Source organism: Zootoca vivipara, chromosome 16, assembly GCF_963506605.1.
Source record: "Zootoca vivipara chromosome 16, rZooViv1.1, whole genome shotgun sequence".
NCBI classification, from domain to species: domain Eukaryota; kingdom Metazoa; phylum Chordata; class Lepidosauria; order Squamata; family Lacertidae; genus Zootoca; species Zootoca vivipara.
The window spans coordinates 26,099,908-26,115,994 of record NC_083291.1 but is presented as its reverse complement, the minus strand read 5'-3'; the positions used below and the strand labels follow the sequence as shown (position 1 = coordinate 26,115,994).

The window sequence follows — 16,087 nt, the reverse complement described above, 5'->3', positions numbered from 1 at the left end:
GGCGGGTACCTCCCACCTGTTTGGGCTGGCCTTTGACCCACCCTTAGCCAGGGAGGACACTGGCCGGCCGGCCAGGGTGGGGCTAAGGCCAAAGAAAAGAGGCTGAGCCTTTCGGCAGGACTCACTTGGTTTATTCCCTCCAGGATCACCCACCCAACCCTCCCTCAATAATAATTCTTGCCTCCTAATTTCATCCTAGGTCAGCGGACTTCAAGTTAACATTAACATTTATTTTTTACAGACTAATATTTTGCGTTCCAGGTCAGCGGGTGCTGCTGCGGTCGTAAGATGGTTGCTGTATTCAGAACCAGGAAGGAATTTCCCCTGCATTGGCAGGTTTCGCCTTCCCCGTAGCATCTCGTCACAACTTGGCAATTTTAGGCCTTGGCAAGGTATCCTTTATCAGCAAGTTGGGGGGGGTGCATTCATGCTCCCTTCCCATGCGGCGGCGCTTGCAGGGCCCGTTAAAGGACAAAACTGGGAGTCCCTGGCCCTAGAGTAGTGGCATGTAGGTCAAACTCCCGGGCCGAGGTTAGTGGAAGGGCATGCTGTGTAAGTTTGTGCTTTACAGTCCCCTCCCACTGCATCTCATCAGCCTGCATATCCTCAGCCAGACGTCCTCAGCCATATCCTCCCACTTCTGAGGCTCAATAAAGTTGTGGCCAATTTGAACCCATACTCTGGTCTCTTGTCTCATTCTTTGGGGGGAAGGGATAGGCACCACAGACAGGGTTTAGCGTGTGTGCCCACAAATATTTGAGGTCAATTTGGGAGAGTCAAAATGGCTTCAGGATTGTACTATTTTGTACTATACATGGTTTATATACTTATGTGTTTGCCTTGTACATTTATGAACATTTATTTTATATTTTTCTTATAACACCTGTGAGGAACATGGCAGAAGAAGAAGAAGAAGAAGAAGAAGAAGAAGAAGAAGAAGAAGAAGAAGAAGAAGAAGAAGAAGAAGAAGAAGAAGTTTGGATTTGATATCCCGCTTTATCACTACCCGAAGGAGTCTCAAAGTGGCTAACATTCTCCCTTTCCTTCCTCCCCCACAACAAACACTCTGTGAGGAGAGTGGGGCTGAGAGACTTCAATGAAGTGTGACTAGCCCAAGGTCACCCAGCAGCTGCATGTGGAGGAGTGGGGAAGCGAACCTGGTTCACCAGATTACGAGTCTACCGCTCTTAACCACTACACCACGCTGGCTCTCCATTGTGGACTTTCCGGATATGTGTTTGTAGCACTGCTAGTGTGAGAGAGAAAGGGGGTGTCAGAGGAGGAGGACACACAAGCGAATTCCGCCACCTGCAAAAGCTGAGAGTTTTGAGGTTCTAAGAAGGACAGCAAGAAAATTGGTGCCAGTAAGACAGCTTGCAAGCCCTAATCCAAGGGCAAACCAGCACCACAGATTGAGGCAGCCTTATTCTCTCCCCTGTGAGGACTGTGGTTCTAGAGCAGAGGAGCTAGGAAACTGGAACTGGCGCAGAAACTCTTCAGCGGCCTCCGCAAGCAACAACCCCTAGGTTTCTTTTGGGTGTAGCTGTGATGGTGGGATGAAGCCAACACAAATCTGTAGTGTAGATATGCCCCCAAGTGGACTTTTTCAGAAAAGTGATGTGGTGATGAGGCAGCATCTTTGCTTACAGATCTTTCTGGCGAAGGGGTGGGGGAGAAGACAGCACACAGGGTGGTAACGTATAGTGCATTCTTTCACGAGAAAGACAGTGGCTGGGATTAAATATTAACATTGGCTGGCCCAGTGATGTAGGAAATGAGCAATAGAAGGTAGGAGCTTGCCCTAGGTTTCTTTTGGGTGTAGCAGGGAACCAGGCAGAGGGCCTTCTCGGTAGTGGCACCCACCCTGTGGAATGCCCTCCCACTAGAGGTCAAGGAGAACAACAATTACCAGACCTTTAGAAGGCATCTTAAGGCAGCCCTGTTTAGGAAAGCTTTTAATGTTTGATGGATTTCTGTATTTTGGTGTTTTGTTGGAAGCCGCCCAGAGTGGCTGGGGGAACCCGGCCAGATGGGTGGGGTATAAATAATACATTATTATTATTATTATTATTATTATTATTATTGCCCTATGTAGATGCTACTGTTAATGTTTAGCTCGGGCTTCGGGCAGAACAATGCAAAAAGCAGCATACTCTCAAAATGGAGAGTTGGCAGCCACTGCCACACCAGCAGAACACCCGCCTTATCCAGTGCATCATTAGCCCTAGAGGGGAGGACAAGACCACACAACCCCAAAATAGTTGAGTTTGGGAAGTAGGCTGTACGCCGAAGACCCTCCTAACCCCTGGATCTCGCGAGCGTTAAAACATAAGCCAGGTTCGCTTCTTGGTAAGGCGATCACCCAGGTGATGAGCCATTAAGGGGAACAAAGGAAAGGGGCTCTGGGCGAGGTGGCAAATGGGTGGGGGCCCTCCCCCAACTTGTAGGTAGAGCGAGAGTTGAATTTGTTTGGAGTGACGTTAGCTAGAAGAAAAGCAGCAAGCTGGGAACAGAGAGAGAGAGAATCATGACTGATTTCTGTTTGAATGCAAGGCTGCGGCTATGGTCACCGCCACATGCCTCCAGAGAGTGTCATTCTATATGGATGATATCACTGCCCCAGGCAGCCCAGAGCATACCTGGCAATGACAGAAACAAATCATCCCCATGCTTGCATCAAGCACAGAGGTCGTGGGGTGTCAGGATGACATGTCAGCATGCCCCACTGCGGGCTGACATCATGTGTGCATTCTGTGGGGCATGCTTGCATGGCGTGCTGATGTCATATATCTACAGCCCCCTCAATCGCGGGGGGCATGAATGGAGCGAGGCTTCCACTGAATAATTGCCCATCAGCCAGGATCACTCAGATCTAGTATTGCATCCTAAATAAAAACATGTTTTGCCTCAAAACTTTTTTTTTTTTACAAAAGAGTTAGAAATCTTTGGAATATCTTCTGTGACAGGTTCGAGATGATGTGCTTCAGTTATGTAATATGTAGCTTAGCTACAAAGGGATTGATAAATATCCACACTTTCTCCCCTTTTTGGTTAAACACTGTAGGCAGTCAGTGTCATTACTTATTTGTCTGCAAATCTTAAAACAAAATACAAAACATTAATCATCTGGCTGCTTTTGAGCAGCAGTTTTGCAGTAAAAATCTGGTAATAAATTAAACTGCAGATATATGTAGCTAGACGTATTAATAGTCAATATATAAAGGGGCTACATGCTTACTTTCTGTAGTTAAAATATACCAGCTCTTTGCTTTTAATCTAAAATTTATGCATTTTCTTCCTCTTCCTTTATCATCTCTTTTGCATTTATTATGGTGAAAGGCAACAGCTTTAAAATATTGATTATGACAGCTAAGGAAATAAACCCATGGGAAGGTTCCTTGTAATATCCATCATTTTCTGGCTTATGCTTCAAAAGAAAGCTATTTCCTTTGCAGTTCCCCATTTGTTGATATGATCAAAATTCATTCATCTTCATCATCTTCATCTTTTTCTTCTTCACTGGTGTTTGCCTCACTTGCCACAAGATAAACTTGCATTTTATTAAAAAGCATTTGCTTCTACCAGTTCCCCCTTTTGATGTTGATGAATTCATACATACAGACTGATTATAAAACAAAAGCAAGCAAAAAGCTGCTCTGTTCTGTTTATAACATTGTTTTATATAGTTGTTATTCTGTAATTTATTAGATAGGTATAGATATATAATTTATATAATTGTTTTATATAAATCAGGTCATCATTTTAATTTCATTTCACTTTTAATTTGTATACTGCCTTTCCATATTGCTATACACAAGGCGGTTCACAAGCTGAAGAAACAACAAAATAGCAAAGATCACACACGTAAGAATCTGATCCAATAAAAAAAAAAGTCACTATAACTTTAAAAGAGACAATGTATCAAATCAAGCAATATTCAATAATCCATTAGAATATGATAGTAAACAGTAAAATTAAAGATCAGCAAATAGTAATTAAACATTTGTTCATGTGACCCTTTTTTGTGTCATAAAATTTGTTAATTCAAAAGTGGACTTCCCTGCAGCCTGCCATGATCCCCGTAGCTTCTTCAAAAGATAAGTGCCAAGTGCAATTGTTGGAGGAAATTGTCATGTGCCGTTATGCTGTCCAGACCTCCTCAAAGAACATCTCACTGTTCATTGGATAGGCTGTGTTTGCAAAGGACACTTGCTCTCTGCTTCCTGGTCAGGTGAATTCAGCTCAGTGCCTCCGCCACCCCCTTGCAGGTTGTAGCCCACTAGGATTGGACAATACCTGTGTCCTGTTGCTGGCCTGAGCATCTAGCAGAGGGGAACTCTGGTCTTTGAGGTTCCATCTGTGTGTCATGGCTAACAGCCAGTTTTTAAGAACGGGAGCAAGGGTAGCGCATTTGAAGTCATCCTCTGTGGCAAGTCATGGTGGTGCCTGAAACAGAATTTAAAATGCTATCCCCATTTCTACTGTTTACATAATTCATGCATAGGCTTCACTGAAATGCACAAGAGTTATGTAGCCCAAATTCGTTTCAGTGAGACTTATGCAAGAAAATTTCCCAGAGGTTTGTGTTCCATGTTAAATAGTGGGATGTGAAATCTGTTTCAGGTAGCAAAATGACTTGGGACTGCTAAAAACATTTGCTGTATCCCATCTTCAAGGTTGGTACAATTCCGTTCCCTGCAGACATCATTTGCACTTTTATTCATACAGTATTAAAATGTACAAGCTGTGTTTTGGCTTTAAGGGGCTCTAAAGCAATGCACGACAATCATAAAACGAACACACAAAATTTAAAAGCAAGAAATGTGCTAAAATGTTCAGCAGCACAAAAAGCAAAAGGAGAGCTCATTCAGCAAGCAGAGTCAAAGAGTGAAACTGTGAGTAGGTGTGTGAATCGGAGCTTATTTCTATGGTTGATCTCTGAAGCTCATAGTACGGTATATGTATATAGATTGATTTGACATAAATAGGACATGAGATTCTGCACCGTGAACCTTGCTTGATCTTGGTAGAAGTCTGATACCAGCCTCAACTCCAAACACATCCTGAAGGCATTCAGGCATATCCTGAGTTCCTCACACTTTGCATAAAGGTCAATGCATGTAAATAAAGTTGCCAAGTATGGTGTATTCAGACTCCCAAATGGGAGTCATCAAGGTCATGGTGAGGCAGACAACAGACAAAAAGGTAGCCTGTTCAAGTCACTAGGATGACTTTCACTCAAAACACTGAACTTGCAAGATGGGCAAAGCAGGCAAGAAATTCTGGGATAAATTCAAAAGCACAATAAAACCAGCTGTTCATCTCAAGGCCCCCCCTCCACTGGCATGCCTTGATCAGAAGTATACAAAGCAGGGGTGCCCAAACTTTCCTGCCTGAAGGGAACATGTGTGAGGGCCGACCAAAGTTGTTGACCTTTTTTTAGGATTGAAGTTGTTGAGCTTTTTTTTGGATTTTACCCCAGGAAATAAACTGCCACAGGGGCCGGATTGAACCAACTGGCAGGTCAGATTAGGCCCCCAAAACGGACTTTGGACACGCCTGGAAAGGAATCCTAAAATTTGGAATCAGTGGCTCTCCTAGCTCCAACGATGACCTTCATTCAGTGCTCCCAAGAACACACATACGCTTAGAAACAGGTATAGCCTACTCTCCTTCCCTCCACCTCCATTTCTTAAATTAGTGCTCACTTCTGTAGGATTTTGAGAACGAGTAGGGATTATTCCACTCTTTAGATCAAGGTGTGTACAGTATGTATGGTTGGATTTGCTGCCCGCTTAAATTGTAATTTCACTGTCTGAAACAAGCTTTCTTAGTCAATGTGTCAATATACAGCTGTTTGCTTGCCTCTAAAAATTACTGGGTCACCAGTCTTGCATTTAAGAGGTCTTTAGGATTACCAGTCCAGAATAAACTACTGGATATCAGGTGTTTTATTTAGACAGGAATAGAGGCAAACACATATTCACAAATGGGCACACATTATAACTCCAGCAAAAGATCTTAAACCTCTCATTGGTTGTGTGAATACATGTCTGTGCTGGACATGCATGTTGGTTTAGATACCTGCTGTAATAAGACTAATTAGAGGGAGCAAACCATCCCACTATTGAAGGCCTAGTGAAGCAACACTGTCTTCACCATCTTCTTAAAGGTTTTCAGGAAAAGGGCTAGACAAGTCTCCCAAGTTTCAGAGTTGGGAACTTCAACTAAGGTGGTTATGTCTGGTATACTCACTGGGGGTGGGGAAGCAAGATCACGTGGGAGTAAAATCTGTTGGGCGTAGTTTTTTTTTCCTTTTAGATATACTATAGTGGGTAATTTTCCATCGCATTGTAGATGAAAACCACCAACTGTGTAAACAATACACCTCTCCACTAGTTCTTGCCTCTTGCATTACCTCATTGCTGAAGTAGCATGTAACACCACTGTTAAACCAATGAGTGATATTGAATGTTAGTCATACTCAAAGTAGACCCACTGAAACCAATGGGTCTACATTATGGCTAATACTGGCAATCACTCAATAAAGACTCTGGGTGTGGGGGAATCACACATCCATTTTTAATATCCATTTAGTAGCAAGGACAACATAATTCAATGGCAAGCACAATAATTATGGCCTATACAGTGCCCTTCATCCTAAGATCACATGGTAATCTACAATACAAGAGCTGAAAAACACACACCTTATTAGCAGAGACAGACTTTAGTCTTTCAAATTTCAGCAATTTCTGAAAGACCTGAATTCGGTGCCCCCCCACTCTCACTTTGTTCTGTACTCAGCACCCAGTACCCTAAATCTGCTTCTGTATATTAGTAACATAAACAATAAACAAGACATAGGCACCCCAGTGTTTGCCAGCCATTCCAATGCATTTGTATTTATTAGGCAATAATAATACAGGTGGTGACCATTTTGCACACATCCAAATGACAAGTGACTGCCAAAGCGCAAGTCCTTTTGGACCTGGAAGAGGGCGGAAGGGGCTTATGCGCGTTCCACCGATGGACACAGGGGCCAGGAACTGAACCCTCATGCAAATTGTTCTCCCCCTGTAATAATAAACACTCTACAGAGCAGGACTGGGGACTGCTTCTTCCTGGCCCCTGAGGCAGAAATGCCTTTCCCGCTTAACCTCTGAGTAACCTCAGAAAGATAAAAGGTTGGCGTTTCCTTTAAAACGGCAGCCGAGAGACCGAGCTCGGGAAAGGGATCCGAAATATCCCACTGGGGGAGGGAGAAAAAGAGAGACCCTAACCCCCCCCCGGCTGCAGCCATCACCCCAGTGCGGCTATCTGGCCAAAAGCCTGGAGAAAGGGCCGAGGAAGGCAACGCGAGCGAGCCAGCCCTCTTTACCGATTTAACTCGGGGGCAGCTATTACTATTTATTTGCTTACTAAATCTGTATACCGCCCTCCACCCGTAGATCTCAGGGCGGTTTACAACATAAAAAATACAGGTACAAGCCAAAAACAACAACAACATGCATAATGGAAACAAAACAGTAGCCTCCCCATAGGAGGGGAAAACAGGCTTCAAGCCCGTAGCTGAGGGGAGCCGCCCCGCCAGACCCGGTCCCTACGGCTGCCGTTGTCGCGCCCGCTGCCCTCTGTTTTGGAACTCCGGTTTTCGGCCGCCGTCCCCGTCACTTCCGGCGCGCGCGAGGGGGGGATTGGGAAGGGGCCCTCTGTCCAGCCGTAAGCTCTCCGGGAGCCCCGGAAGTTTTAGTTGCCAGACCCCGCCCCCTCGCCCTCGGAAGTGACTCGCGGCCCCCTTTTCCGGTGAGGAGGAGGAGGAGGCTGCCGTTGCCGCCACTTGGGCCAGAGCCTGGGGGCTGCCTCCGGGGGCCGGGCCGGGCGGGAGGAGCCGGGCGATGGGCAGCGGGCGGGAAAACATGAGCGGCTTCCCTCGGCAAGGAGCCCTCTCGGGCCTAGGTCACCCGGAAACGGAAGACAAGGGCTGCCTGCTGTCCGCCTGGCTGTCCGCGGGAGCGTCGGTGGCGGCGGCGGGAGGAGGAGGAGGCGGCATCGTCGGCGGTGGCGGCTCCGGGGCTGCCCCACCTCAGCTCGTGGCCCGTGCGCCGCTGGACTCCGCGTCGGCCCGGCCGCTGTTCCCTGCCTCGGCCCGGGCAGGGCGGAGAGCAAGGGGCCGCGGGCGGGGTCAGTGCGAGCGAAGGGACGCGGCGGGGGTGGCTGCTGGGGGCTGGGAGGCTGACGGGCGGAGGGTCGGGGGCTGGCGGTTCTCTGAGGCGGCGGGGCGGGTTGCTGAACGGCGTGCAGGTGGCTGGGGGCTCGGGGACCGGGAGAAGGGAGCCCGCTTCTCTCGTCGCGTTATGTACGGCGGTTTGGAGGGCTTGAAAGGGTGGCGGGGGTTCAGTCAGGTTTGCGGAGGGTAAGGTGGTCGGTGCCCACGTGGAACCTCCATGGTCAGAGGCAGCATCCCGCTGAACGCCAGAAGCTGGGGACAGACAGCATAGTGGGTAGGGGTGTGTGTGTGGCTTCATGCCCAGCTAGTGGTGCTCTCTATAGGCGTTTGGCCCATGGCCTGATCTGATAGAGTTTTCCTTATGGGCTTAAATGGGTTCCTCATTTCGCTTTTCTCCCAGGGGCAAGGGCTGCATATGCTTCCCCACTGAATTATCCTCTTTTTTCAGTGTACAGCTTTTAAGTGCATTACAGTTCTCTTGTGGGCTGCAGTGTGAATGCTGAAACAAACCTTCCTCACTCCAGTTCTAAAATGTGGCTTCTTGAACTGCTGTGGTTTTGTGCAGGGAGGGCATTTGGGTTACATGGAAGCAGGTGGCAAAACAGAGTTCCAGAAAGGAGAGGACTTGTAGTAGGTGGATCATGCCCACTGGATAAGTTGCTGCTTTGTTTTTATATTTTCTTGTATGTTCTGGGGGGTGGTGTCTAATGTTTTTATATTTAACATTGGATAGACATAGCTTAGCATTGCAATATAAGAGTTCTTGCTCCCCACAATCTGAATTGTAAACAGGGTGTTTGTATCTGCAATTTCTTTTTTCTTTGCTGGAGTGCTGTGGGTTTAACCACAGAGCCTAGGGCTTGCTGATCAGAAGGTCGGCGGTTTGAATCCCCGCAACGGGGTGAGCTCCTGTTGTTCGGTCCCTGCTCCTGCCATCCTAGCAGTTCGAAAGCGGGAAGGTAAACGACGTTTCCGTGTGTTGCTCTGGTTCGCCAGAAGTGGCTTTGTCATGCTGGCCACGTGACCTGGAAGCTGTACGCCGGCTCCCTTGGCCAATAACGCAAGATGAGCGCGCAACCCCAGAGTCGGTCAGGACTGGACCTAATGGTCAGGGGTCCCTTTACCCTTAAAAGCACCTCATCTTGCTCTCAGGCCTTTCAGGGGCACAGGTCCTAGTTTGCAATCTGCATTGATGTATCAGATATTAGTAGCTAGTCCCCTGAAATATGGCACTTGAGTACACTTATTTCTGTATAAGGTACTATCCCTTCTCTGTAGCTTGTTTAATTGTCCATAGTACTTTATAGTCCAGCCTGAGGCATTAGGGCATGTCATTTTAGGAGCTGAAACTTAATTTTTGCAAATTTCTTTGGTGAGGGCTCTTAAAAATAAGTTTTTGGGTGCAAGGAATTAAAATCTGTTATTTTTGTGATTGAACAACATTTAAATTACTTTTTGAAAACATTTTTTAAATTTTTATTTTCTGAAAATGTCAGGTAATATAATATAACCAACTGCAAGTGCTTGACAATCATTTTTAATGGTTTCTTTACGATTTTGCACACATGTTACTTACCAAGCAAAACTAAAATATATGAATTTAACCAAAATATATTTTGAGTTCTCAGGTCCTTAGCACCCCTCATTTTTTGAATTTGAAAGTTGAAAAATTAAACACGCCCTCCTGAGGCATGCCCAATAAGTTTGGTTGGCTTTGAACAATCGGCGATATCAAGAATAATGTTTCTTAATAGTTCTGTTGCTCCATATTTAATCTTTGATGGAAACCCTTGGGAACTCCGTAATTATAAGTTGGAGGTGAATGAAATTTGAATATGTGGCAGCATGTTAGTAATCAATGTGGTCTTTCTGCAGATTGTTCTGTTTTGTCAGTAAATACAAACTTTGGTTGGAATGTTTGTTTGTATTGCTTTAAAGTTGCACTGGTAACCCTTGATGGGTGACTGGAGGTGAGAAAAAAGGTTTATTTGGCTTATCTTTGACAATAGAAATAACCTTTCTGTATAATTCAATTCTAAAGTTACCACCAAGGAAGTATGCATAGGATAGCAACCATTGTTCATTAGAGGTCATTGGGGGCCTGTGTTGCATGTTTTGTATTAGAAAATATGTATGCATTATCATATTAAGTAAACTTTCCATTGTGGAAGTTGTGCTGTGGTGTAAAACTCACATTTTCTCCATGTTTATTTTACAAAATTCCGTAAAACTATCTTTCCTTAGCTGTTGTTCCTACTTAAATTAAGGCTCAACTACGGGAACATGATTTATTGGCAACACTCTACTGGCATGCACTTCAGATGTATAATAATGAAATATTGTGGGTGGCTCTGGACGTGACTTTAAAAAATAAAGTAACATTTTCCTGGCATGTCTGTCATAAAATGTAAAGGGTGTATGATGAGGTGAAACATCCAGGACATACCCATAAGGATGTCAGTTGTGTTTTATAAAAATTCACCATTGCATTTTCTGTTTGGGGTATTCTTTTAGTACTCTGACTCTTGCAGTGAAGTTTTTTCAAAGGTCTACAGGTCTTTCAAAGGCCTCCAGACTGAAGGAAAAATTAAGATTGGATGGCACTGATCAAGCATATCCTATTTTAGGGAGTTGTGTACTAACAGCATGGGAGTGACTACAAATAGGGAGTCCGGACCCAGGACTTTGGTGTTTTGTTGACACATATGGGAGAGAGAAAAGGTTTTTTTAATGTCCTGTTGATCTCAGAGGATTCAGAACTAAGAGACATATCCTTTGGCTCAACAAAGTCAGCAGAACATTTGGGCCATATGGCTCCACCTCATTGCATCCCAATGGGCTGAAGCAAATGAGACCTCTTTCGAACTTCCAGTATTCAGCAATCATTAATAGACTTCAGAATGATGAAATGCAAGGTTCTTTATCTGCTGCCTGTGTCCTCGGTTACAGGCAAGTAGCTGTGTTGGTCTGCCATAGTCGAAACAAAATTAAAAAATTCCTTCCAGTAGCACCTTAGAGACCAGCTAAGTTTGTCATTGGTATGAGCTTTCGTGTGCATGCACACTTCTTCAGATACATTGAAACAGAAGTCACCAGACCCTTATATATTGTGAGAGGGTGGGGAGGGGTGGTGGGAATGGGTGATTGGCTGATAGGTGTGGTAAACCTGTTGACGACTGTTAACGACTGCAATTGGTCTTACAGGAAAAAGCAAGGGGTGAGATGGCTAAAAATAGCTTTATCATGTATAATGAGATAAGAATCCAATGTCCCTATTCAGACCAGGTCTCTCCATGGTTTTAAGTTTGGTAATAAGTTCCAATTTAGCAACTTCTCTTTCCAGTTTATTTCTGAAATTCTTTTGTAATAAGACAGATACTTTGAGATCTTGTATAGAATGTCCTGGGAGACTGAAGTGTTCTCCTACTGGTTTCTCTGTCTTGTGATTCCTGATGTCAGATTTATGTCCGTTTATCCTTTGGCGTAGCGTTTGGCCTGTTTGTCCAATATAGAGAGCTGAAGGGCACTGTTGGCATTTGATGGCATACACAATGTTAGAAGGTGAACAATTAAATAGTCCTGAGATGGTATGTTTGATGTTGTTGGGGCCAGTAATGGTGTTGTGGGGCTACCTTTGAAGGTGACCCGGAAACTACAACTAATCCAGAATGCGGCAGCTAGACTGGTGACTGGGAGCGGCCGCCGAGACCACATAACACCGGTCCTGAAAGACCTACATTGGCTCCCAGTACGTTTCCGAGCACAATTCAAAGTGTTGGTGTTGACCTTTAAAGCCCTAAACGGCCTCGGTCCGGTATACCTGAAGGAGCGTCTCCACCCCCATCGTTCTGCCCGGACACTGAGGTCCAGCTCCGAGGGCCTTCTGGCGGTTCCCTCACTACGAGAAGCCAAGTTACAGGGAACCAGGCAGAGGGCCTTCTCGGTAGTGGCACCCACCCTGTGGAATGCCCTCCCACTAGAGGTCAAAGAGAACAACAATTACCAGACCTTTAGAAGGCATCTCAAGGCAGCCCTGTTTAGGGAAGCTTTTAATGTTTGATGGATTTCTGTATTTTAATGTTTGATGGATCTCTGTATTTTAGAATTTCTGTTTTGTTGGAAGCCGCCCAGAGTGGCTGGGGGAACCCGGCCAGATGGGCGGGGTATAAATAATAAATTATTATTATTATTATTATTATTGTCTGGGTGTATGTGGCAGCAAAGTTGTCATCTGGGTTTATTGCTGGCTCTGGTACCAGTGTCCATGTTAAGTCTGGTGGCTGTATTATTGTGGGTGAGGAGTTGCTTAAGATTGGGTGGCTGTCTGTAGGCAATGAAAGGTCTTCCTCCCAGAGCTTGAGAAGAGAACCGTCATTGTCAAGGTTGTTAGGAATTGTTCTGCAGTTCTGTCATCCAAAGTTCCACACCAAGGAAGGTATTCGTTTTGTTTAAGATTTTGGTAATATTGCAACCATGCGCATTTGTGCAACATCTCCCTTTCTGTATTTTGTTTGTCATCTGGGCAAAGTTTCAGGAGAAAAGCAAGAGAAACATGAATGTTCCCCCCCCCCCCCCCAGCTCCTGCCATGTTGGTCTAAGCAGCACAAAATTCTCGTCTTTCTATGAAGCCCATAGGTGGGATTCAACTAACAACTCCTATTAGCTTAAGAGAGCTTCACCCTCCTTCCTCATCCTCCAAAATTGTCTCAGGTGGATGTTGAGAGACCCCCAAAGCAGTGCACTGGAAGGAAGAGTGAAAATTTTGGATAATTTGGACTGTGGAACATAAGAGCATATTAGCAGCCCCCAATTTGCTTAGCAAGGTCATGGAGTGTCAGGAGTAGAGTTGGGGCTGTCTTGAAATAAGAAAGTCACTGTGTTTCAGTAGTAACATAAAAAGGTTCCCTGGTTTAACATCAACCCTTCTCTGTCTTTATCTCCCCCAGCTAGAATGGAAGAATCTCACTTCAACTCCTCCCCATATTTTTGGCCAGCAGTGCCCACAGTCTCAGGACAGGTAAGGAGTAACCAAGTAGCAACATGCTTCATGGAGTGTTTACCCCGTAGCTATTCTAAACTCTTCCCCTTTCCTCCTTCCCGCTGTAGATTGACAACAGTATGTTCATTAACAAGATGAAGGAGCAGCTCTTGCCCTCAGAGAAGGGCTGCGGTCTGGCTCCTGCCCACTATCCCACCCTACTGACTGTACCCACCTCTGTGGCCCTTCCCACCAACATTTCTATGGATTCTGACACCAAGCCAGAACAGCTTACTCCACACAGTCAGGCTTCCGTGACGCAGAACATCACTGTGGTGCCTGTGCAGTCTGCTGGGCTCATGACAACAGGTGAGAGGATTGGGCGGGTGTAGTAGCAGTGGAGGGGTGCAGCTCAAAGAAACGGTGCTTGGGCCATTCTTGGTCAAAGAGCAAGACTAATCCTTGTCTCAGATGGTTAAAAAAAGAAGAGCATGCTGTCCGAACGCACAGTATGGCCTGAATGCTTCTGTCCCATAAAATACCTAACTATCCACTTGTTGCCTAGATGAGTGTCTTGGTTTCAGTCCTGTACAGTGGTACCTTGGAAGTCGAATGGAATACATTCCGGAAGTCCTTTCAACTTCCTAAACATTCGAAAACCAAGGCGCGACTTCCAATTGGCTGCAAGAAGCTCCTGCAGCCAATTAGAAACCGCAGCAGTCGCATTGGATGTTCAGGTTACAAAGAAGGTTCTCGGAACACTCGCTTCCGGGTTTGGGAGCCAAAACATTCGACTCACGAGGCATTCGGGATCTAAGGTGCAACTGTATTGTTTGTGTCTTTATTACACCCTTCCTCTGTTGTATTCACCAGCTCCCCTGCCTCTTGCCTACTTGGCTGGGAATGGAGGGGGGAGTTTGCATCTCAGTTCTGACGGTCAGCCCAACTGTTCTCAGGCAGCAATGTCAACTTCTCCTTATACAGTTTTCCTGCCCAGGAGCAGGAAAAGCCTGGAACAGGAGGTCCCAGTTAGGCCATGGGTTGCCCAGGCTCTTTGGGTTCTTTTGGCATGCAGCTGTCAACAATCCACAGCCTTCCTCAGATTTGGAGCTGGGCAGGGTTGGGGGATCACCAGCAAACGATCTCCACCTACCATTGCAGCTTCACAATTGAGAATAGGGCTGGGCAATAATCTAGTTTTCAACATTGTGATATATCTTCAGCTGAGAGTCCCATGGACTGTTAGAAGATCAAACCTATCCATTCTGAAGGAAATCAGCCCTGAGTGCTCACTGGAAGGACAGATCCTGAAGCTGAGGCTCCAATACTTTGGCCACCTCATGAGAAGAGAAGACTCCCTGGAAAAGACCCTGATGTTGGGAAAGATGGAGGGCACAAGGAGAAGGGGACGACAGAGGACAAGATGGTTGGACAGTGTTCTCGAAGCTATGAACATGAGTTTGACCAAACTGCGGGAGGCAGTGGAAGACAGGAGTGCCTGGCATGCTCTGGTCCATGGGGTCACGAAGAGTCGGACACGACTAAACAACAACAACAAACATCACGATATACTGATATATCACAGTGTCTGAAATAAGAATGGAGCAATGTAGAGGCATTGGCTGGCTTCATGGTTTTCCCCACACTGTGATTTTTGCATAAAACACACACATCATGATTCACAATATATTGCGAGGTCAAAAATAATGAAATCATTATCATGATACGGACTTGAAACCGGTTTTGGATGATATATCGCCCAGCCCTAACACATACCATGATTCGTGATATATTGCCAGGTCAAAAAAGAAAAATGAAACTGATAGCACAGTATGAACTGCCAGCCGGTTTGGGGTGATATATCAATAGATCACCCGGCCCTAATCGAGAGAAATCAGCCAATTCTCATGCTTTCCAAAAAAGAGCACCACAGTCATTGTGGTGGTGAGATTTGTTGAAAGCCAGCATTCAGTGCTCTTCCTCTCCCAGGGCCGGCTCATCATAGACCCCCGGTGGCGCAGTGCACCATGGCGCCGGCCCGCCAGGAGGGCGCCGCGAGCTGCGCCCGCCCGCTGACCAGCTGGTCCGCTGCGCGCGGCGCCCACCTGCCCACCGCGCTGGGAAACGGGGCGGGAGGGCGCCATAGAGATCGCGCTGTGTGCCCGCCCGCCGCGCAGCAGCGCCGCGCCCACCACGCTGGGAAACGGGGCGGAAGGGCGCCGGAGAGATCTGGCGCGCCATGGCGACAGGGGCGCTTAAGACGGCGCTGTCCTCTCCCCACCCCCTTTTATCCTCGCAGCAACCCAAGTCCTAGTCCGAGTCTTAATTACTGCATCATATGGAATGCCTTATGTGGCAAAACTGTTAAATGTGTAGGTCTTCTTTCCTTTGCCATCTTGAAAGATGGAGTTGGAATCTGACCCTTCCCTTTTTCCTCATTGCAGGTCCTGGCCTGGTGATCACTTCTCCCTCTGGTTCTCTGGTGACCACAGCCTCTTCCGTGCAAACCTTTCCCATCTCTGCACCAATGATTGTCTCAGCGCTTCCCCCTGGCTCCCAGGCAACTCTCCAAGTCGTACCTGACCTTTCCAAGAAGGGGGCCACGGAGGGTGGGGCAGCCGGAGGTGCTGGAGGTATAACCCCCAAAGCTCGTGGTCGAAAAAAGAAGCGGCTACAGGAATCTGGCCTGCCAGAGATGAGTGACCCTTTTGTGTTATCAAATGAGGATGATGAAGACCAGCACAAAGATGGCAAGACATACAGGTGTGGTTATGGGACTCAAAGTTGCATATGGGCAGCTAGTGTGCACTTTGAATTTTAGACTTAATTGGTTCGGGTTTAATCATGGTCTTGGCTCATGAACCAAACGTCATGGCATGGCT

The 16,087-nt window shown here is 46.3% G+C and overlaps 1 protein-coding gene across 8 annotated transcripts in view; it reads left to right on the top strand.

Annotated features, from left to right (window-relative positions):
• The first annotated feature begins 7,707 nt into the window (after positions 1-7,707).
• The window catches only part of ZNF384 (zinc finger protein 384), a 28,723-nt gene continuing 20,343 nt past the window's right edge, over positions 7,708-16,087 (top strand). For 4 of the 8 annotated variants that reach the window (XM_060269172.1, XM_035140916.2, XM_060269168.1 and 1 more), the window contains exons 1-4: positions 7,813-8,181; positions 13,174-13,244; positions 13,334-13,574; positions 15,650-15,968. In XM_060269172.1, coding sequence (XP_060125155.1) covers positions 7,896-8,181; positions 13,174-13,244; positions 13,334-13,574; positions 15,650-15,968 — 917 coding nt within the window. In that variant the 5' untranslated portion in view covers positions 7,813-7,895. The other 4 variants (XM_035140918.2, XM_060269171.1, XM_060269169.1 and 1 more) reach the window with 4 other exon arrangements.